The sequence below is a fragment of the Thunnus albacares genome, chromosome 2, assembly GCF_914725855.1.
Source record: "Thunnus albacares chromosome 2, fThuAlb1.1, whole genome shotgun sequence".
NCBI classification, from domain to species: domain Eukaryota; kingdom Metazoa; phylum Chordata; class Actinopteri; order Scombriformes; family Scombridae; genus Thunnus; species Thunnus albacares.
In genome coordinates this window covers 17,740,908-17,762,626 of record NC_058107.1, presented here as the reverse complement: position 1 = coordinate 17,762,626, position 21,719 = coordinate 17,740,908, and the positions used below count along the sequence as shown (strand labels likewise).

The window sequence follows — 21,719 nt, the reverse complement described above, 5'->3', positions numbered from 1 at the left end:
AGGTTGACACTTACTGTGAGATTTAAGTATGGTTTCATCACTCTTTAACTGTCAGCAGAAACTGCTCAAATTCATTACTCAACTATCAATTAGTCCTATTAAGTAGTCTTACTGAACTTATCCATGAGTATGTGTATGTGTTTGTATGTAGCCTGTGTTAAACTCATTTTCTGTGCTGTCATATTCTCATATACATGCACACCAATAATATGCAGCTGCTGCAAAGATCTGCTATTTTGACTGAAAAAGTTCACTTAAAAACATAATTCTGATCATATTTAATTTGTTAAAAAACAAAAAAAACATGTTAACTTGAATGAATTCAATTTATTTACAGCATGGTTGTGTCTGTTGTATTGTTCAACACATCAATATGTGAACATCCTGACACAGCAGCGGCTCTAGGACAATGGTTCCAAACCCTTTTGGCTTGTAACCCCTTAAAATAAAGCAAAGTCACCTAGGACCCTCATCACACAGTTTACTTATCGATTATTGTCTTGATTCATCGGTTAATCTTTTTGTCCATAAAATGTCACAAAATAGTGACTATCTATCTTAAAGTTCCCCACAGTCCAAAGTTACATCTTCAAACATCTGGTTTTGTGACTAACAGTCCAAAACCCAAAGATATTCAGTTTATTATCATGTTTGACCAAAAAAAAGCAATAAATCATCACATTTGGGAAGCTGAAACCAGCTTATTTTTTCATTTTTGCTTATAAAATGACTTTTATATGCTAAGATTATTTCATTATCAAAATAGTTGCTGATTAATCTTGTGTCAGTTGATTAATCGACTAACCTTGATGCTCTAGAAACAGGACTTATTTTGTTTTATTTTAATAACTTTTAGAGGCTTGAGGAGGTAAAACACAATAATCTACAAGACATAAAGCAGATATTAAAATAAGCTTGAAAAAAATCACAATTTTGTGTCCAAAATATGTTTTTTTCTGTATCCTATCCTGTCCTATCGTCTCACGACCTCTTTGATTAATCCTGCGACCCATTGTAGGGGTCCCGAACCTCAGGTTGGGAACCACTGCTGTACAGCATGCAAGTCTGCTCATGCAACCTATCTTGATGGAGCCGACAGGACGCTCGACGAGCAGCGACCCAATCACCGTTCACCACCGACCCTTCTAGACCAATCAGAGAAATATTTTGCTTAGTAGCAAGTTCAACTGACCCCTATGCACATGTGTGAGTGTAATGAAGAGGAAGCAGTGTTGATGAAAACTACCACAATATCAGTTTAAACACCACATTGCGAGCATATCGGACATGAAAAAGAAACAGACAGCTGCAGAGGTAAGACTGGCGACATGAAACATGGTTTCACCTGCTCGGTGACTTAACGTTATCTGCCGGTGAACACGCGGAGAAGTTAACGTTACTCTCAGATGTATGGAGGGCTGCTTGCATGCCTAGCCAACAATTTTCATAAAAAGATAGGCTCATAATTCTTCATGTCTGTCTTAAAACAACAGTCGGATGCCCATATGAAAAGTGAAAGAGGTTTCCCTCGCTGTGATCAGTACTCCCGTCCATACTGGTTATTAAAAGATCATTCAGATGTGTTTTCAATGTAAGTGATGGGAGCTAAAATATACAGTGTTTCCACACAGTCATGTTGTGCAAAAATGCATTTAAAAATGTATCTTAAGCTTTTATGAGGCTTCAGCAGTCTGAGTTAGTCATATCAAGTAGATATCTGACACATTTACAGTCTTTTTAGCATTAAATTCCCTCTTTGTGTTTCCTCGTACAGTGTTTCCCTGTCGTTGTGGAAGTATAGTAACAAAAAGAGGTACTATGGTACTAAAAAGACTGTAATGTTGAAAGATATCTACTTGATTTGACTCATTTGGACGGCTGAATCTTCATATTAGCTTCAGATAATCTTTGAAATACGTTTTTGCGCTGAAGGAGGACTGGTTTTGGACCCCCATCACCTACATTGAAAGTGCATTATGAAGGGATCTTCTAATAGCCAGTATGAACAGGAGGAATGATTATGGCAAGAAAAAATATGTTTCGATGTTAATTTGGGCACCCAACTGTTGTTTTAAGACAGACTTGAAAAATATGAACTTTGCTACAAGCATGAATGCATCAACAAACATCAGAATTGAATATTAAATATCCGATTTAATGTCCATTCTAGTTATAAATCTTTAGAGAAGTACTTAAAGACATGTTGTGCTTTGTACAGATGATTCTGCCAGACTCCTCTCATGAGGAAGAGGAGGAAAATGAAGCTCCCGTTAAAGCCAAAAGGAGCAAACCTGAGGAGGCTGAAGGGGAGGAGGTGGTCTATCACCCGGTGAAGCTGTCCCGAAGTGATCTGTACAGACCTCCTACAGCAGAAGAGTTAAACCAGCTGAAAGAGGCGGAGAGCCTGTTTCATTGCAGCCTCCTCAAAATGCAGGTAAGACCTTCTGACTTACTGACATAAACACGAAAGAGAAGAGTGACTTTGAAATCAGAAGGATTGTGTAAAATTGTTCGTAATCTGTCGCTGATAACAGATGGAAGAGCTGCTGAAAGAGGTCGCCCTGAGTGAACGCAGGAAAGAACAAATCGATTCCTTCGTTCAGGCGGTCACCAAGCTGCTCCAGACTGTGCCGCAGTCCCCAGAAGTTGAGGTACTTCGTGGCACTAATCCGTCCATCCTGCTCTGCATGAGTTTTAACACAGGAAACTTTTACCACATGTTTCTGCTCAATCACTCCTTGTGTTCAGGTGTGCGACCTGTCATGGCTGTGTGATGCAGTTAAGGTCCCTTTCCTCCTGGTACCCAAAACACCAAAGGGCAAGTTCCACATGGCACCTCCCGCTTCTGTTGACCTGATCGGCAGCTATCCTCTGGGTACATGCACCAAACCACGCATCATGGTGGACCTCGCTGTCACAATCCCAGCTGTGAGTCATCTGCCCCATTTCTTTATTTTTTATTTTACTAACATCACTTGAAGCCTTGAGAGCAAAGTGTTAAGAGTCATGTACTGAATGCTATATGACAATACAGGAAGTTATTCACAGTAGTTCTTTCTCCTCATTTTTCCTTTTTATTAGGATATCCTCCACCCAAAGGACGTCCTGAACCAGAGGTATCCCAGGAAAAGGGCTCTCTACCTGGCAGGCCTGGCTCAGCATCTCATGTCCTCCTCTGACATCGGAACCATGCGCTATTCTTGTCTCCATGGGAATCGACTTCGCCCAGTTCTCCTGCTGACCCCTCCAGGTATTTAACATTTAATTTACAGCATGAGTCAAAGAGTATTTTTTTGGGGTTATGTATGTGACAGCCAGGATGTGTTGTGATGTGTGTCCCATCCCTTCAGGTAAAGAGTCCTCCACCTTCACCGTACGCGTTCATGCCTGTCCACCTCCTGGATTCTTCAAACCTAGCCGTTTCCACCCCCAGAGGAATAACATCAGGACAGAGTGGTACACTGGGTTGCAGGCCTCACAGTCTGGTAAGACTGTTAATTTATGAGTTTAGCTCCTCAAGTATTATCCATCACCATCATCTGCATTCACGTTTTCGCACACAATGGTCATCTTCGTAATCAGGAGCACACTGTTTTCAAATATTACTGTCCTCAAGACCCATTTCTTCTCTTGTTTGTCTGTCACAGAGAGCAATGAACCTCCTACTCCGCATTACAACAGCTCTGTTCTGGGGGATCTTCTACCCAGAGCTCACCTCCAGTTTCTTTCTGCTGTCAGCTCTCAGTGCTCAGCTTTTCCTGATGGGGTGGCTTTACTCAAAGTCTGGCTCCGTCAAAGAGAGCTTGACCAGGTAGGAAGCTTTCAATGGCTCACTATCTCTCTCTCTCTTTTTTTTTTTTTTTTTTTTAACATTATGATTATTCATTACTCGTCTGACACTGTTATCTCACCTCACCTCTGTATTGCTCTCTCAATTTCTTATAGGGCACAGGTTGTTTTAATGGCTTTCTGGCTTCAATGCTCTTGGCTTATCTGCTGACCACTCACAGAATCAGTAACACCATGACAGCCTATCAGTTGCTTCGAAACAGCTTGAACTTCTTGGGTAAGCAAACAAAATCTACTAGAGCACAGTATTTATTAAAAGGGTTACATTATGAACATGTACTGTATTTGTACTTACAGTCATTTGTTTGTGTATCTTGCAACTTATCCATCTGTCGTTCTAATTCTCAGCATCTACAGACCTGACGGTGAATGGAATTAGCCTAGCCAAAGATCCTGACTCTACAGCTGTGAGTGATCTTGCTTAAACTTAAATCCTGTGAATGTGGTTTATGCATACTTTTGTTTACCTGCTAAATTAATCATTATTGTCCCTTCTTTTTTCTTTCTTTTTCCTGCAGCCATCACTTGCAGACTTTCACGATGCCTTCCAGGTCGTGTTTATTGACCCCTCCGGACACCTCAACATGTGTGCTGACATGACAGCTTGTACTTACAAACAGGTATATGCTGTAAAGAAACGTGTTCAAACAAGATCAATGGTGAGATTATGCAACGTGTTCTGACAGTTTTGAATTCATTTCTCAGCTGCAGCATGAGGCGTCTGTGTCGATGCAGTTCTGGGACGACCCTACAGTGGACGGGTTCCACAGTCTCCTCATGACCCCCAAACCCATGATAAGGACAAGCGACCACATCTTCCAGTATGGCCCTGTTTATCAGCTAAAACCTGATTGCATCTAGCTTGTGAAACTACCTAGGCAGCTTAATCGTAGATCTCCCACCGCCATCTAAATATAAATCATTTTCCTAACAAGGATTTCTTAGAGTCATAGACAGGCCCCTTTGGTGTCAGAGAATAAAAAGGGAACTGCAAATGTGTCTTGCTGCTGCTTGACACCACAGTACTTATTTCTCCATTCAGAGTACAACTGTTTAACATTCGGTTTGACTGTCCTATCTTCATGCTGCTATCTATTCAGTTTTTTGCTCTTCATCTCCTACTCAGGTTGTGTGAGCCGGCAAAGCTTCAATACAGCTGTAAGAAACTGAATCTCCTCAGTGAGCTGATGGACCACAGTGGAAACTATGTCCACACCGCTCTCCCTTTTATCCTGTCACTGCTACAGCGAGGACTGGGCCAAAGGATCAGCCTCCTCACCCACTCCCTCTCTCCTGATCCTGAGGTGGGTGTGATTTCTATTCATGGGTTACATTCATCCATGTCTGGCTCAGTCAACTGGCAGAAAGTGGACATTGATATTCCAGTTTCATAAAAGATCCTTTTCATAGCAGACATTGACTTGTCAGGGAAAGAAAAGGACAGGTGGAATTAATGATATTAATGATATATTAATGAAATAATGACTACATTCTATTTCTCACTCACTGAAATTGCCTACCGGGACAGTCCTTGGCATGGAGCCATTGTTAATGTTATTAATTACACCTCTGCTTTTCCTGCTTTGACAAGTCAAAATAGGAAAAGGTGAAAAGGGTGTTATTAGTGTAAGCTGCTATTAACTATGTCCTGATTGAAACAGCACTAATACTGTTACCGAAAATGTTTTTCACTTAACAAAACATTAACTTATTTGTTTGTTTCATCACAGTGGTCCGTAGAGAGCGAAGCCCCGAAGCACAAAGCCCAACCTCCTCTCTCCTTTGGTTTGCTGCTAAGGCCGGAGCTGGCAGCCTCTGTTCTGGAAAGAGGGCCACCTGCAGACAGCCCCAAGGTAACATCCTGTCTCAAACATCAAGGTCATTTCACTTTGCTCTATACAAGTGTGATAAGCAGGAAAACATTTGTACAAGTGTCTACTCAATGCAAGAATACACTTAAACATTATACTTTATTAATATCAATAGAATTGCTCTGTGTACTGTATATAGTATTGTATTTTTGACTACTGTGTGTAAACCTGTTTTTAAGGATGTAAAACTGTTGTAATAATCCAACCAAATCTGGCACTTCTGGACTCAACTCACATTCATTCAAGCTTTTCTTATAGAATGCAAAAGAGACAAACCGTCCACATGACAGTATTGACTTTGTACTCCTTGTTCCTCAATTGGTTATGTGTTAACAATGTTTGTGCAGCGATTCATTATGAACAATGGTGGTGTTCTTCTGTTAGGCAGCTGAGTTTCGTCAGCTGTGGGGCTCTCGCTCTGAGCTGCGTCGTTTCCAGGACGGTTCCATCACTGAGGCCGTGCTGTGGGATGGAGAGAGCATGTGCCAGAAACAGCTGGTCCCCAGACAGATCATCACACACCTGCTACAGCTGTATGTATTTATCTGGGCACACTATACAGAGACAGAACATGCATACAATACTGGTAATTATACAGTGGTTAGTCTGGCAAGGTTAACCGTTTGTTCAGACAGAGTTTCTACCTGGATTAATAGTACAAATATTCAATGCTATCATAGTAACAGAGGGAAAATCAGTTATTTTTCTTAATTGTTTTTTCTAAGTTTTTAGACTTTTAAAAGAAATCAAAATCTTTCTCTCTAAATGTATGCACAAAACCTCCATGTACAACTCATAATTAGTGTGATGATGTAAATGAGGCATATGGGAGACTGCAGCTTAGATACACTGTTGGCAGCCTCCACAAGGATGCTTGTGTATGCCTGGTGTTTGATGTTTAATGCCAAGGATCTGTTATCACATATATCGTTAGCATAATTTTAACATTGACTCACTGCCCACTGCTTCAAGCCAAGAGTGTCAGTCATTGAGTCAGGTGAGGTTATGATACAAAGTTGGGGAAATAAACTGAGTTATAGTGTGTGAGTTGTAGTATGTGCAGTTATGGGCATGTTGGTAGCACCTGTTGAGGGGAGACATTTTAAGTTTTTGACATTTTAAGCAACAACAGATACAATATTTCAACAATAGGAGATCACCTGCTGTTTTAATAGCATTGCCATTGTCCCATTATCCCTTCCTTGAGTCTTTAAACATCCAATCTAATGAAGTCATCTACCCAACTTGAACCTGCTGCCTTTTTCCCTCCACTGCTCTACAGTAACCTTAGTATATTATTGGTATAGTTAGTAAGCATACAACTCAATCATGTAGAGTTATGCAAGTTAGGGATTTCTGTTTACAAAGATCATCATGTCAACATGCTCTGGGCTCAGTCTTGTACGCATCGTTGCAAATGTTTGTCCAGCCTCTGACAATAAAGACGGCAGCGAGACCCCAGGTACACATAAATAGTGTCTCGCTAAAGTGGCCAGTTTGGGAAATCTTGGTCCATTTACCCTCCACCAGTCAAGAGGGTTAATATCCAACGATGGAGCAATGTCTCTCAAGTAGTAATCTACCTGAGCCTCGGAGTCTGTGGCATAGGAAGAACTGTAATTGTCTCCTAGGAGCAACATCATGGTGTTTTTGGTGTCACTTTTCATTTGTGAGGGCATAGCCACCTGACTAATATCAGGTGTGACCAGGGTCTCCTGCTGTTCGTCCTTCGTGCCCACAGTGGTTGTTATCACATCTAATCTTGAAACCAGTTCATGCAGTTTAACCTTTGCAGCCAGTCTCCCCGTTGGTGTCAGGAAGCTGAGATGTTTGTGACGTGGGTCCAGCATCGAGGCGATCAGAGCTGGTTTGGAGGCGAGGTCATTCGAGTCAACCTGCAAACAGTGAAATGATATAACATTAAGAATCATGTTAAGAGGATACAGATTGTTCATATATTTCACTCCGAGCACAAACTGGTTAGTTTAAGCCTACCTCCATGTTATTTCTAAGTGACTTCTGAACTTTCAGCTTGAACTCTGAGACTTGTTCCACATCATTCTCTTTTGGCACGAGGTGAGTCTGAATGAGGCTGAATGTGATTGGGTAGATGTTTGAAATGGACACCTCTGTTTCAGCAGATATGACTGTTGTTGCCCATTTCAGAGTTGCCAGCACAGGCGTGAAATTTTCAATTATTTGCCAGCAATCATCTTCAATCTCAAGGGTCTGAGCTTCCTGTCTGTTGGTGATTGTGCGATCAGAGAGCACAGCTTTAATAGCCCACCGTTGCTCAAGGAGCCGTTCAAACATATCACAGATGGTGTCCCATCTGGCTTTGCTCGACTGGACAAGCTTGTGCTGTGGCAGGCACATCTGAACTTGTTTCAGCTCCAAGGCCTCACTTGCCAGCAAGCTGTGGTTGAAATGCTTGACTAGTTTCCCTGCAGCAACGATAATGCGGACTAGATCATCGCTCAGCCCATCATTGACCGCTAGCTGCAATGTCGTGGCGAAGCAAGTGGCATAGTCCCAGTTAACACGGGCACAGGCATGAGCTGATAAGATATCCTGTGTGTTGTTATGAACACACGCTGTCACTCTCCCAGCAACACCCCAGGTTTCCACAGTGTGGAGAAGCCTCTCGGTGATGCTGGCTGCAGTAGTGTGGCTGTCTGATGAGAGCTTGTGCGTCTGCAGGACAGCCGACCTCCCCTGCCAGTCCTCAGTTATGAACGAACAGGAAACTGTAATGTAACGCTGGAATGGCAGAGCTGTCCAGAAGTCAGCAGTGAGAGCCACTTTCTCCACTTTACCCAGCTGTACTACAAGCTCCTCCACCTTCTCGTGAAAATGGCCCTCAATAAGGCGTGTAATATCACCAGCAGAGGGCATCTTGTAATTATGCACGGTGTATGCAAGCAGCTCACGAAAACCCTCCCCATCAACCAGGCTGATGGGAAGCATGTCCTTCTCTATCATTCTTGAGATGAGTTCAGTCACTTCTGCGTGTGTTGCCGGTGATACACCATCGTGAGGCATGGTGTCCGGGTGCTTGTTTTTGATGTGGTACATCATGCTGGTGGTGCTGCTCCTGTATTTCAGCTTGGTGTCACACATCGTGCAGTGGACCTCGTCGTCCACTTTGATGAAAATGTCCCAAACTGAGCTTCGCTTTAAGCGTTTCCTCTCCCCGTAGTCTCGCTCAGGAGGGTTGGTGTTAATGCTTATATTTGGCATGACAGCAGCCTGCATGGTGTCCGAGCTAACGGCGCTCTCCTCCTCGATGCACTGCACGGTGCAGATCACCGGTTTCTCGTCTTCGTCCAGCGGTGTAGTAGACGGGTGGTACCTGCTCATGTGGTTCATCATGGAGCTGGTGGCTCCGCCGCAGTATTTCAGCGTGGCGTCACATTTCATGCAGCGGACAAAGTTGCCCACTTGTTCGAAACAGTCCCACACAGAGCTCCGTCTCCTCCCCGTACGTTTCATGTTGTCTGCAGCTGGATAAATGTCTGAGCCGAGTGTTGTTTCTGTTAGCAAGGTAGCTAACGTTAGCGCCGATTGTCATGACAAATAGGGGTCTCTGGGGTCTTAAAAACCAGCATATCCCACATAACATGAAGTGCCGTGCATGTAGGTATGGTTTTATCAAAGCTGCAACCTCTTAAAAAGAAATAATATAATTTATCATTTTCCACCAGGCACGCAGATATCCCCGAGTCTAGTGTGCGGTATGTGGGGGCGAAGATGGATGACGTCATCAAAGTAGGACGTGAGGTAAATGCTAAATCTGTGCTTTTGATTTATTTATTTATTTATTTATTTACTTTTTATTAGGGTTCTCTTTTAAAGAACACATATAAACAAAAGTGATACATATGTGCCAACCATACAGAAACACACACTTTAAAAATGAATAAAGTACAATAAACAACGACAACAAGGGGAGGATCCATCTCTTAAATAAACAACTAAATATATAATATATATACACACATACACACTTATCCATTTACTTACACATTCATATCAAACCATAAGAATTCTGCACTTGGAGGCAAAGAAGAAAAAAATGGAAGATAATTGCGCTAAATTGATGGTTAGCCCTTAAATTGAGTATATTACTGTTATACAAAATCGAGCCTTCATCAAAGACATCAATTTTAGTTCTTAGTTTAAATGTAATTCTCTCTATATTGCATTGCATGCCACTAGAAACGCCCTCAACAGGTATTTATGTCGCTTTGCTCCGTGAAGCTCCTCTAGATCACCAAGGTACATGATTTTAACATTAAAATAAATTTTCATCCTAAAAACTGCTTCCAGAACTTAATGGACACTTTCCCAAAAATGGAGCCGCAGAGGGACAATTCCAGAAAGTGTGGAAGTTGTTTACCACAGCGCCTCCACAGGACCTCTGACCACAGACAGTCTGATTTGAGTAGTTAGTCTGTTGAGCTGAAGTACAGAAGAATCAATTTGATTAGTTTTTAATAGATAAAGAATTTAAAATATAGTTGATGACATCCAGTGAAAACAAAAATAAGTTTTATGTTTAGTATTTTTGTATGTGCATTTCTTTTGTTCAACCTTGTACAATTTTAATATTTTTTTTTATTTAATCCATTTATTATGTGGGGTGTCTTATTCCTGTTGTAATAGATATTTAATGTGTAGCATAATCCATTTTATTTTATGATCCTGTATTACCTGAATTGTTGTAATATATTATTGCTTGTTGTTCAGTCAAAAAAGGATGTCAACCACCAGAAGGGGGTGTCACTGTTACTGTTTTGTTATTAACAATCAGCGTGTATTTGATGTTTCATATGTTCTCCAGGTTCCTAGTACTGGAGAGGAGGAGAGTTTACTGGTGATCCAGTCCTATGATGACCTGAGCAGAAAACTTTGGAGGCTGGAGGGTCTGCCTCTCTCCATCACATCAGTGCAAGGAGCCCATCCTGCACTCAGATACACACAGGTAAACCCCCTAATTCATGTAGTGGTAGTAGTTGATGTTGATATGGAGAAGTACATTATCATAATTTTAAACACAACTGCAACAAAACACCAGTTAACATTTGTTCAGTTATTACTTGCTGTGAGTATTGTAGATTGTGGGATGATGAATTCAGCTTTATGATAATTTTGATATTTCTCTGCTTTGCAGGTTTTTCCCCCTCTGCCGCTGAAGCTGGACTATTCCTTCTTTGAAAGAGAAAAGACTTGCCGATCATTGGTGCCAAAGGAAGGCAAACCCTGCCCTGCTTATATCACCCCCATCACAGGTTAGTGCTTCATCCACCTGTGACCGAGAAGTTGTTCACTGTTATTTAATCTGGTAAAAACTTCATCTAGCCTGAATAAATTTCTGCACTGTCTGCATTAGAGAGTGTTGTATGTATGGATTTTTACCTCTCACTGATATATAACCTCACTTGATTTCCCTTTCCCTCGTGTGGCTACATGTGGGCTCACTGTTTCCTTGTAATTTTTATTTCCCAATCTGTAATGACTAGCCAACACAAATAACTGAATTACAACCCATATATTCAAAGCAGGAAAATTACCACAGACATTTAGTTATACAAACCCTCAGGTTGTATATAACTGTACTGATAACCCACTCTTGCAGTGATCTGTCACATGGAGGGGAGTGGAAAGTGGCCTCACGACCGCCTCGCCATCCGCCACATCCGAGCTGCCTTCCACATCCGCCTGGGAGAATTACTCAAGAAGCACCATAATTATACATGCAGGCCCAGCCCCACACACCTGGACGTCTGGAAGGTATATTTTTGAGTATGTGTACCTGTCTCCCACGTGTCTGTGAACTTCACTGGGGTAAAGGTCATGTAAAATAGGTTTTTGTAATCTAATTATACGTTTATACCATGTCCAGGCAAGTTGTTGGCACAGTTATTTTTTCATTGAAGTTCATAGCGGAAGTGTTGAGCTGTTTTTGTTTCCCTTTGCTTTTGTATCCAGGATGGCTTGGTGTTCCGCATCCAGGTGGCTTACCATCGTGAGCCCCAGGTGCTGAGGGAGAGTGTGAATGCAGAGGGGCTGCTGGTTGTAAGGGACAACGAGGAGGCTCAGACCCTGGAGATGGCCACCATACACAGGCCTCTACTAACCAGCACGTTGCATGGGTAAAATTAAAACCGCGACACAAAGTTGTATTTGTTTGTGTGAGGAAGCAGGGTTTTTGTCCCCCCCGCCCCCCACTTTCTTCAACTCTTGTCCTTCCTTTCCTTTCATTTTGTTTGCCCCTGCATGCTTCATCTTCTCACTTCTGTGCCACATTTGATCTTATTGTCGGTAGGCTCCAGCAGCAGCACCCGTGTTTTGGGGCGGTGTGTCGCCTGGCCAAACGCTGGCTGGGGGCTCAGCTCTTCAGTGAAGACATCACAGAGGACACAGCAGACCTGCTGGTGGCGTCGCTCTTCCTGCAGCCTGCACCCTTTACTCCTCCTGGGTAACTTCCGCTTCTACTTTTTAATAATCTGCCCACCACATTAGTCTTATTTTGTGGATATAAAGTCCTTTCCCCTCCTTTTTGTTCCTTCAGTAGGTCATGTGAATGCATTTCTGTCTTCCCCAGTTCTCCTCAGGTGGGCTTCCTTCGTTTCCTTCATCTGCTGTCCTCCTTTGACTGGAGGAACAACCCGCTGGTAGTCAACCTCAACAACCAGTTCACAGGCAAGCACTCTCACACACATTCCTTTTTCCCCCCCTGTGTCGCAGAAAACAAATCCCTCCTGACCTCTTTCTATTTACACCCCTGACATACTTTGACATCCTGCTTGTATGCGTCCCCATTTCAACGCCGAGTTTGATTGTTATTTACCCCTCTGTCACGTGCAGCTCCAGACTACACAGAGATCAAGAATGACTTCATGGCCTCCAGGGAGTCTCTGCCTGTCATGTTTATCGCTACGCCTAAAGACAAAAAACTGTCTATGTGGACCAAGCGAGCCCCTAGTGTACAGGTCAGTAGACAAATACACAAGTACACCAACGCACGCAACAAAACATTTAATAGTTTAGTACTTGAATTGTAAAATTATTGAATATTACAGTTTTTCAGTAAGCAGGAAAAAAATACGAAATGGAAAATGTGAGAACTTCAAAATCATCATCATCAAACTAGATTACAGGCTTATAAGTTGTTTTTACTGCGTCATACTTCTTATTTGTTGTTAGACATATAAATAGACAAAGAGAATCATAAACAACGATGTAGAAAAGAGTTGCATGTTCTTGGCAGAGAGCAGTCACACAGTTTCCCGATCCTGGAGCCTTTCCTCAGCGCACACTGATCCCCCGGATCACACTGGAAGAACATTAAACTGTTTTAAAGCATGATATTGATCAATAACTTACTTTTCATATGCGAACGGTAAATGTCCTTGGAAAGATATTAAACGTATCGCTTTAAACACATTGACTAGACTGATTTTATTATATATATATTATGATATTTCCAGATGGACTGACATGTTGTATCACATACCATAGGCAGATAGCCATGCTTTTTTCGGAGAGCTGAGAATTGATTGTTCTGAAGTCTCTCCAAAACCTGGTGTAAATCATTGATCTGGAAATATAGAAATGTTCTTTATTACTTATACAAGCATAAAAATACCAAATAACAAAGAACATTCTGAACATCTCTGATAAGAATGTTTACATGGATACGTATAACAACAAACTTCGAAACTTAACCTAAAAGCGTTACCAATGTTTTTGGGTGATGCTCACCAGCTGCTTTTCATTGCTGTCCTCTGTCGTAGAAAAATAAGTTAAATATTTAGCTTTGTATTCCTCATTTTGGATGAGACCATAGCTGTAAAAACTTCCAGCGGCACACAGCAGTGTACAGAAAAGGTACACACACCAGCTTCCCATGGTGCGTAGCTGACCCAAATAAGCTTCCTATGCTCCACCTCACTTCCCCTAGAAGCCCAACATTAACACTGAGCCTCCCCCAGCATCCTCCTTTATAATGGTGGCAGAGGGCAGGAACTCTGTGCTGTGTGACGTCCTGGTGGAGACGTCACCGTGGGCTTAATTCATAATGCTTAATTACAACATTTAACTACATTTTACTTCATCTCATTACTTGGAGAGCATATATAAGTCTCTTGTTGAATTCATATGTCCACCCTCACAGCCTGCAAAGAATGAAAACACGTTTGAAAACATCATAGACATAGACAAGGTGGTCCAGTGTGTTGTTTGTAGTTGTGTCAATGCCTCTGAACGACCACTAGGGAGCAGATTATGATGGGGTAAATCCGTTAACAAATTAATATTTGAATGAGCGTCTTTCTGTATATATTAGATGCTCTGTATCAACAAAAATGCCTACATTTCCATGATTTCAGTTGCGTGCACATCATGATAACTGACTGCATTTTCCTGATGTATGATCAAGGGGTATAATCTGTCTAGTAGTAGCCAAAAAACAGACAGCTATTGTACTTGAAAGAAAGAATATCCATCATTAACAGTCATTTTAACCATTTAAAGGATAGGTTCACAGTTTGTTTGTTTTCCAAATCTGTCCTAAAGGAATAGTCAGGTGCCCAAATGAACACTGACACGTGTTCTTATTGCTGTAATCATTCCTCCTGTTCATTAAGAAATCCCTTCATAATGCACTTTCAATGTACAGCCCGTCTTCTGTACAGTTGTAAGTTTATTTGAAGCTAATATGAGGTTTAAGCTTGATGAGTCCAAATGATTAAAACCAAGTCAATCTTTCAAAGTTGGTCTTTTTGGTGCCAAATTCCCTCATTGTGTTATGATCATTCCAGGAAAACACTGTCCATCAAGACACAAAGAGGAAATTTTTTACTAAAAAGACTGTAACTTTGGAAGAAATACACTTTATTTGACTAACTCAGACCACTGAAGCTTCATATTTTCTTCAGATAAATTTTTGCTCAAAACAAGGGCTCTGGATTTTGTTCCCCTTCACTTAAATTGTAAGCACATTTGAAGGAGAAGAGGAGGAATGATTACAGCGAGCAAAACTTGTTTCAGTGTTGACAAGCTAAAACAAATACAGTGAGTAGGCGGCTCCTCTATTTTCAGAGCAATTTTAGTAATACCAAAGCTTATGTGTTCTGCTATCAAATGTTATGTATGTTTTGTGTACGTCTTAAGATGCTGCAACGTGTGGTGATGGTGGCGGCAGAGAGTCTTAAGGTGCTGGAACATCAGCTGATGGACGGTGCCCAGATACAAGATGTCAGGGTTGGTAAAAAGCATTTGAAAGCTCTTGTTTACTCACCACTCCATTGCCTTCATAATCACCCATTAATTGAATAAATCTGTTTGTTGTTTGAAGATTGTGATGGAGTTGTCTGTGTTTGTGCAGGTGGTCATGCGTCCTCCTCTGGATGCCTACGATGTGTTGATCCACCTGAACCCCAAGCAGGTTCCCCTGTTAAGCCAGGCGGTGGACCCGCCCGCCGTCACCTTCAGCAGGGGTGTCATGACTGGCAGTGTGGTGCCGTCTGGAGGGGCCCTGCCTGTCATCGACTACAACCCTGTGTCCCTCTATCTGGCAGAGCTCAGAGTGAGTGCTATATGTCAGGAACAAAGGTCATATTTAAATGGAGGTGTGGCGTTAAGAACGTGCCTTGTGGACACACGATGTCGGCAAAGCAGTGTAGCAGGATTTGCGCATGCAGGTCTCAGGTGGGCTGCTTAGACCAGAAGTATATTCTACATGACGTCCAGCAGCTTCCTGACAATAAAATGAACCACAGAGGAGAGAAAATACTAAGAAAATCTCGGCTGTACTTACATTGTTCTGTGGAAGACAAAGCACCAAAATCCAAGCCAGATTTCTTTTTATGAAGAAAGATCGAAGAAATGTTTTCTTTCTTCGTCCTTTTCTACTTAAGGAGTTAACTTTATACTGTCCGTGTTCTTTTCCCTGTCCATACCACTCTCACTCATCATAACACATTTAAGGATGTCTCTCAATCGGTGTCCTGACTTGTAATCGTGGGGCCTCTCTTTGCCTATCTTCTCACTCCCTCTGTCTCTCCTGTTGATACAGTGAGAGGATTAGGGCTACACTATGCTGTTCCTTGCGCTTTATAAACAAAAAACCACACCTTGCTGTTATGGGCTGAAAAGGATGATCAAGAGCTAATTACTGAGCACAATTTTTATTTGTAAGATTTTCAATTCCAATAAGCACGCACAGTGCCATTCTTAAGTATTTGGACATTTTTTGCTTTATTCACCCTGTAATCTATTATCTTTATCTTTTGAAATATCTAAAATCATCAGAAAGGCAAGAAAGGCCCCATATTCTCCAGACCAAACTCATAACAAACATAACAGCTCATCTTTCCCATTTCCAAGTACTTCATTTCACAAGCTGCCAAATGTGACAACTGTCTGAAGAAATGAACTTAACCACCTGATGCAGCTTTCTGAGCCAGTCCTTTTTAAAATCAGAAAAGTTGCCACTGAAGCCATGCCTAATTTAACGACTTTGACTTTTGGTCTTGTAGACCTAAACATAAATTGATTCTGTTACTTTGTGTTGTGAACTTCTACTCCATCAGCTAACTAAATTTATTTTCAGGATGTATTTGGTGATCTGGCCCTCTTCTTCTGTGACCCCTATGGTGGAACAGTGATCGCAGTTTTATGGAAGCCAAAGGCCTTCACCCCAGCGCCCTTCAAGGTAAGACCTAAGTCAATCATGTCCTCTATCTACAAGCCAACAGCTTGCTTTGTTTTAAACCTTTTATCGTGTGTCTACTTCTTTTCCTCTTTGTCATTTCACCCACACACCACCGCACTGACATGCTGTGTTATGCTTCCCTCATCATACAGACGTCTCAGGTGTCTGCGCGAAATGTGGAGGTGACTGGGGATGAAGCAAGAACTGTTCCCAACGTTGAAGCAATACTGGAGGACTTCCGGATCATTGGAAAGGGTTTGGTCAAATCTTTGGAGGCCAGGACTGAAAGATGGTTGTTTTAGTCAACACAGATGTGTACACACATACCTCTTTCAAAATACATTATATTTTATCATTTGACATTTCCACTAGAGAAGGTATACTTATACCTTTTGTGTTGTTTGTTTTTGTTTCTGTCTGACTTTTCTTTTTCTGTCAGAACAATGGAAACATGAATTTTGAACATCTTGTTAACAATGTTATGTGTTTGTTTGGTAATGCCGTACCAAGTCTAATAAACACATTACTGTTTTGATTTATATTTGACTCCTGTGCCTTCCTGTTTATCATCAGTTTATCAACCAGTCTATCAGTGGATGAAAATGTGAAAAGGAAACCATTCGTAGATAGGAGTACAGATATGTAATCTGTGTGTTTATCGGTTGCCAAGAATACCAGTCACCAGTCAAATTGATTGACAGAAAAATAAACCAACAACTTTTATGAATAATACATTTTCAAACAAATGACATATTCACTTGTTCCTACTCCTTTGTTTCTTATCATTATTTTGGGGTTTTCAACTGTTGGGTCACCCAAAACAATTTGAACACACCTCAGCTTGTGACAGTATCATTCTGATATTTTATAGACCAAACAATTAATCAAGAAGATGAGAAGCAGATTAATTCATGCTAAAAAATAAGTCAGTTGCAGTTCTACGTTACCGTTTTGCACAGTTGTTAAACACTGAAAAATCCAACCAGGCTGGACACTGAGGTTGCCATGACTGTTCGTTGATGTTGATGCCCAGATTTAATGCAGCATAACACAGAACTGTCAGTTATACTGAAAGTACAGGGAGGTGATCATCAATTAGAGACGTCAATTGACTGAATATAGTTGCAACTTGCTGTTGCTTCTAAAAATTTCATGTAAAGGGCTTGTCTCGCATATTCTCATTTCTAGGGAAAACTAAATGAAGCTTAGATGAACCACAGCCTTGAGTTGTCAAAGCATGATAATAATCATAAATCACAGCAACATGACCCAACGGATCATAACTTGCTCTTATAGCCCCTTGTGATGACTGCAGAAAGAAAACACTTGACACTTGGTAAAGCATACAATTATGTAAGCATCGCTGTGTAGCACGTCTAGTTCAAACTTGCCAAGTGTAAATCTAATCAAATAGATTTCAGCCGATGAAGAGGGTCAAGACATTAAGCTTTTCTGTCACCTCCATAATTATCACAAAGAAGGGATATACACCAATCAGCCACAACATTAAAACCACCTGCGTATTATTGTGTAAGTCCCCCTCAAGCCGCCAAAACAGCTCTGACCTGTCGAGGCATGGATTCCACAAGACCTCTGAAGGTGTCCTCTGGTGTCTGGCACCAAGACATTAACAGCAGATCCCTTAAGTCCCATAAATTGACTTGTTTTTCCAGCACATCCCACAGATGCTCAATCGGATTGACATTTGGGGAATTTGGATGCCAAGGCAACACATTGAACTCTTTGGCAGGGTACATCATCCTGCTGAAAGAGGCCCCTGCCATCAGGGAACGCCGCTGCCATGAAGGGGTGTACTTGGTCCGCAAATGTTTAGGTAGGTGGTACGTGTCAAAATAACATCCACATGAATGCCAGGAGCCAAGGTTTACCAGCAGAGCATTGCCGGAGCATCACGCTACCTCTGCCAGTTTGCCTTCTTCCCATAGTGCACCCTGCATCTCTTCCCCAGGTAGACATGCACCTGGCTGTCAACATGATGTAAAAGAAAACGTGATTCATCAGACCAGGCCACCTTCTTCCATTTCTTCATGGTCCAGTTCTGATGCTCACATGCCCATTGTAGGCACTTTTGGCAGTGGACAGGTATCAGCAAAAGCACTGTGACCAGTCTCTGGCTATGCGGCCCCATACGCAGCAAGCTGTGATGCACTGTGTGTTCTGACACCTGTCTATCATAACCAGCATTAGCGTTTTCAGCAATTTGTGCTACAGTAGCTCTTCTGTGGGATCAGAATAGACGGGCTAACCTTTGTTCCCCATGCGCATCAATGAGCATTGGGCACCCATGACCCTGTCGCCAGTTCACCTGTTGTCCTTCCTTGTACCACTTTTGGTAGGTATTGACCATCGCATACCGGGAACACCCCACAAGACCTGCCGTTTTGGAGATGCTCAGACCCAGTTGTCTAGCCATCACAATTTGGCCCTTAACAAAGTCGCTCAGATCCTAATGCTTGCCCATTTTCCTACTTCCGACACATCAACTTCAAGAACTGACTGTTCACTTGCTGCCAAATATAGCCCACCCCTTGACAGGTACCGCTGTAACGAGATAATCACTGTCACTTCACTTGTCAGTCGTTTTAATGTTGTAGCTGATCGGTGTACTACTCCAAACAAACCATTTCAGCACACAGAACCCTGATTCTTAGATAAGAAAGAGAATAAAGTATTATTAGGATATTTAATCTGTGTTAATACCTTCTGTACATTAAGCCTGCAACTTATATTTACAGAACAGAGCTTGCACTTCCCTTGCTTTGCAAAAGTACACTAAATTATTATAGGTAAATATAAGTTTCGTATTATATCACATATCAAACTGAGCATCAAAACATTTCAGTTGCTGCATTTCTGTTTTTATGAGTGGTTAGTTGCACATTCTAGCCTAATAGTTATGATCATTTATAGTCTAAGTTAATTTACCATCACCCCACCAACACCTGAACTTGATATTTAATGTGGGATTGTTGTAAAAAATATATATATGTAAAGGGTTTCTTCAAATATCACTGACGATATAGGTTTACAGTAGATGCCTCCAGCATCAGTATCTTGTGTTTCCCTGCCTCCTACAAGCAGCTCTGGGAATTACTTCACTCCTCTTACTTATCACAAACTGGAGCACTTTTGAGTTATTTTCATTTGGTTCATTTCTCCAGTCTGTAGGCTACCTGGCTTTTTGAAGTGAACTTTCAAGACCTCTGTAACAATCAACTGGCAGGTGATGTACCAGTAAGCTAAATCCAGAGTTGTATGTATATATAAAGTACTGTGCTAATGTTTTAGGCACTAAAAGTAAAGTGAGGATGCTTTCAAAAATAATGCCATGAATAGTTTTTATTCATCAATAAACTTTATACAAAGTTCATTAAACAGAAGAAACCTAAATGAAATCAATGTTTGGTGTGAGTACACTTTTCCTTTAAAACAGCACCAGTTCTCCTCGGTACCCTTGCACACAGTTTTTCAAGATACTTGGCAGGTAGATTGTTTCAAGCATCTTGGTTCATTTTCCATAGTTTTTCTTTGGATTTGGCTGTCTCAGCTACTTCTGTCTGCCATTCCATCTGTTGCAGAACTCCTTGTTCTTCTTGTCACTGACCATAGTTCTTTATAAGTCTGGTTGTATGTTTGGGGTACTTGTCATGCTGCAGAATAAATTTGGGACTATTCAGGCACCTCCCTGATGGTATTGCATCATGGATAAGAATCTTAACATCTAAGTTCCTAAAACTTTTCCACAGTAGCCTAGTGTATATACACATTCATATACAATAAAACTACCTTTAGTCATTGGTTCTTTGATAGTATGTAATGGAAGTCAAAATACAGATGACCTATTGTATGCTATTATATGTAACTGGTAGCTGAAGAGAGTGCTTATTGCGTGACAACCTCAGCTCTCTGTAAGGTCCGTCTAAGATTTCAGTTAAATAGCTTCCACAGGTTAATAAGAGGGCAATAAAATCTGAGATGCAGGCTGAGGGTTGTGTTTAGTCATGGTATAAAATGTAGTTGAAGTGTGATAAAATAAAGGTCACTAACATGTTGTGAAGATTGAAGTCCTTGCTGTAATCCATTAGATTAAAAAAAAAGGAAGTAGCAAAAAGTTTGGACAATTCAAAAAGCAAGATGGTAAATGTTTCTATTTTATATTTTTGTATACTTTTTCATTCCCTATTTACATTTTAATTGAATAATTGTTCAAAGAAATGTCAGAAATTGTTTTACTGATTAAGATTGTGAATTGTAAATCCTTAAACCCACAATGATAACTTTAAAGTTTTAGGCACCAAATTCATGTTTTGACATGCTTTTTTAAATTTATATATTTATTACATGTCAATTAGATGATGCATTAGATCCGTGGTTCTCAAAGTTTTTCACATCAAGGACCCCTAAACTGACACAAATTAGACCACAGACCCCCATCTGATAAGATATTTGATTTTAGATGTTTTATTACAGAAAGTGTATGAAACCCATGAACAAAGTGAAAATAAATGATTCCCCTTTTTGCTGGGGACCCCCTGGAGCCCTGGGTGTTCCTGGACCCCACTTTGAGAACCACTACATTAGATGGTCTTGATTACAACACAGATGTGCAGTATGTTTGTCACATAATCACTGTAAACACATAGTTAGAATAGTTGACTAAGTTGATAATGAATTGCTTCACACAGTGAACAATTCATCATTTAAACATTCTTTAGAGCCAAGCTGACACTGATTGGTGTCATGGGATGTGTTTGTGCATCTGCATCTGGTGACTTTTGATTACAGCCCAGTATAATTATAGAGAAAATGGAAATGTACCAGAGATGCTCTTTATGCTTTGTGCACCACAAACAGGAGTATAACATATAAAAAGTGTTATAAATTATATAATTCAATCTCGACAATCAAGTGGTGATCAATACTTAATGATTAATAATGTTTACGTGATCAAATTACTGTTTCACCACATTAAAAAAAAATCTGCAACATTCACACTAACTACACATTATGTTACATTTTCGAACATATCAAAACAGAATAAATAAGCAATGAATATCAAAATCACCTTGTTAAAAACAGCAGGTGGTCATCGCTGACATGACAACTCACTGTCGCTTTCCAGCTTGGGAGTTTCTGTGTCCGCCATCTTTGCTGCAGCTAGGTACTCTTGGGAGATTGGCAGGAGCTCAGCAGTCAGAAAAAAAGAGCATCAGAGTAACAATGGAAATATTTGAGATGGTAAACAGAGCTCAAAGAAA

At 41.0% G+C, this 21,719-nt stretch overlaps 2 protein-coding genes across 2 annotated transcripts; one reads left to right on the top strand and one right to left on the bottom strand.

Moving 5' to 3' along the window:
• The first annotated feature begins 1,176 nt into the window (after positions 1 to 1,176).
• On the top strand, positions 1,177 to 16,979 carry nol6 (nucleolar protein 6 (RNA-associated)). Its single transcript, XM_044369479.1, has 26 exons — positions 1,177 to 1,314; positions 2,219 to 2,434; positions 2,535 to 2,651; positions 2,749 to 2,928; positions 3,082 to 3,250; positions 3,351 to 3,485; positions 3,648 to 3,811; positions 3,946 to 4,066; positions 4,198 to 4,256; positions 4,368 to 4,469; positions 4,555 to 4,670; positions 4,976 to 5,153; positions 5,580 to 5,702; positions 6,105 to 6,253; positions 9,425 to 9,500; positions 10,564 to 10,704; positions 10,894 to 11,011; positions 11,359 to 11,513; positions 11,712 to 11,875; positions 12,049 to 12,201; positions 12,328 to 12,425; positions 12,591 to 12,715; positions 14,898 to 14,987; positions 15,112 to 15,312; positions 16,339 to 16,440; positions 16,593 to 16,979. The coding sequence occupies exons 1-26, from the start codon at positions 1,288 to 1,290 to the stop codon at positions 16,740 to 16,742; spliced, it is 3,429 nt and encodes a 1,142-aa protein (XP_044225414.1). The 5' UTR covers positions 1,177 to 1,287; the 3' UTR covers positions 16,743 to 16,979.
• On the bottom strand, positions 6,861 to 9,418 carry LOC122994672 (E3 SUMO-protein ligase ZBED1-like). Its single transcript, XM_044369490.1, has 2 exons — positions 7,716 to 9,418; positions 6,861 to 7,615 (listed from the first exon to the last, which is right to left on the bottom strand). The coding sequence occupies exons 1-2, from the start codon at positions 9,210 to 9,212 to the stop codon at positions 7,067 to 7,069; spliced, it is 2,046 nt and encodes a 681-aa protein (XP_044225425.1). The 5' UTR covers positions 9,213 to 9,418; the 3' UTR covers positions 6,861 to 7,066.
• Positions 16,980 to 21,719: the final 4,740 nt, after the last annotated feature.

What these genes read in the sequence shown, in the direction of transcription:
- LOC122994672 (XM_044369490.1), bottom strand. Translation starts at nt 9,212, where the DNA reads ATGAAACGTACGGGGAGGAGACGGAGCTCTGTGTGGGACTGTTTCGAA. An exon ending in CACTTAGAAATAACATGGAG is followed by an intron (nt 7,616 to 7,715) that starts GTAGGCTTAAAC and finishes CACTGTTTGCAG; the next exon opens with GTTGACTCGAATGACCTCGC.
- nol6 (XM_044369479.1), top strand. Translation starts at nt 1,288, where the DNA reads ATGAAAAAGAAACAGACAGCTGCAGAG. An exon ending in CTGCACTCAGATACACACAG is followed by an intron (nt 10,705 to 10,893) that starts GTAAACCCCCTA and finishes TCTGCTTTGCAG; the next exon opens with GTTTTTCCCCCTCTGCCGCT. An exon ending in TCACCCCAGCGCCCTTCAAG is followed by an intron (nt 16,441 to 16,592) that starts GTAAGACCTAAG and finishes CTCATCATACAG; the next exon opens with ACGTCTCAGGTGTCTGCGCG.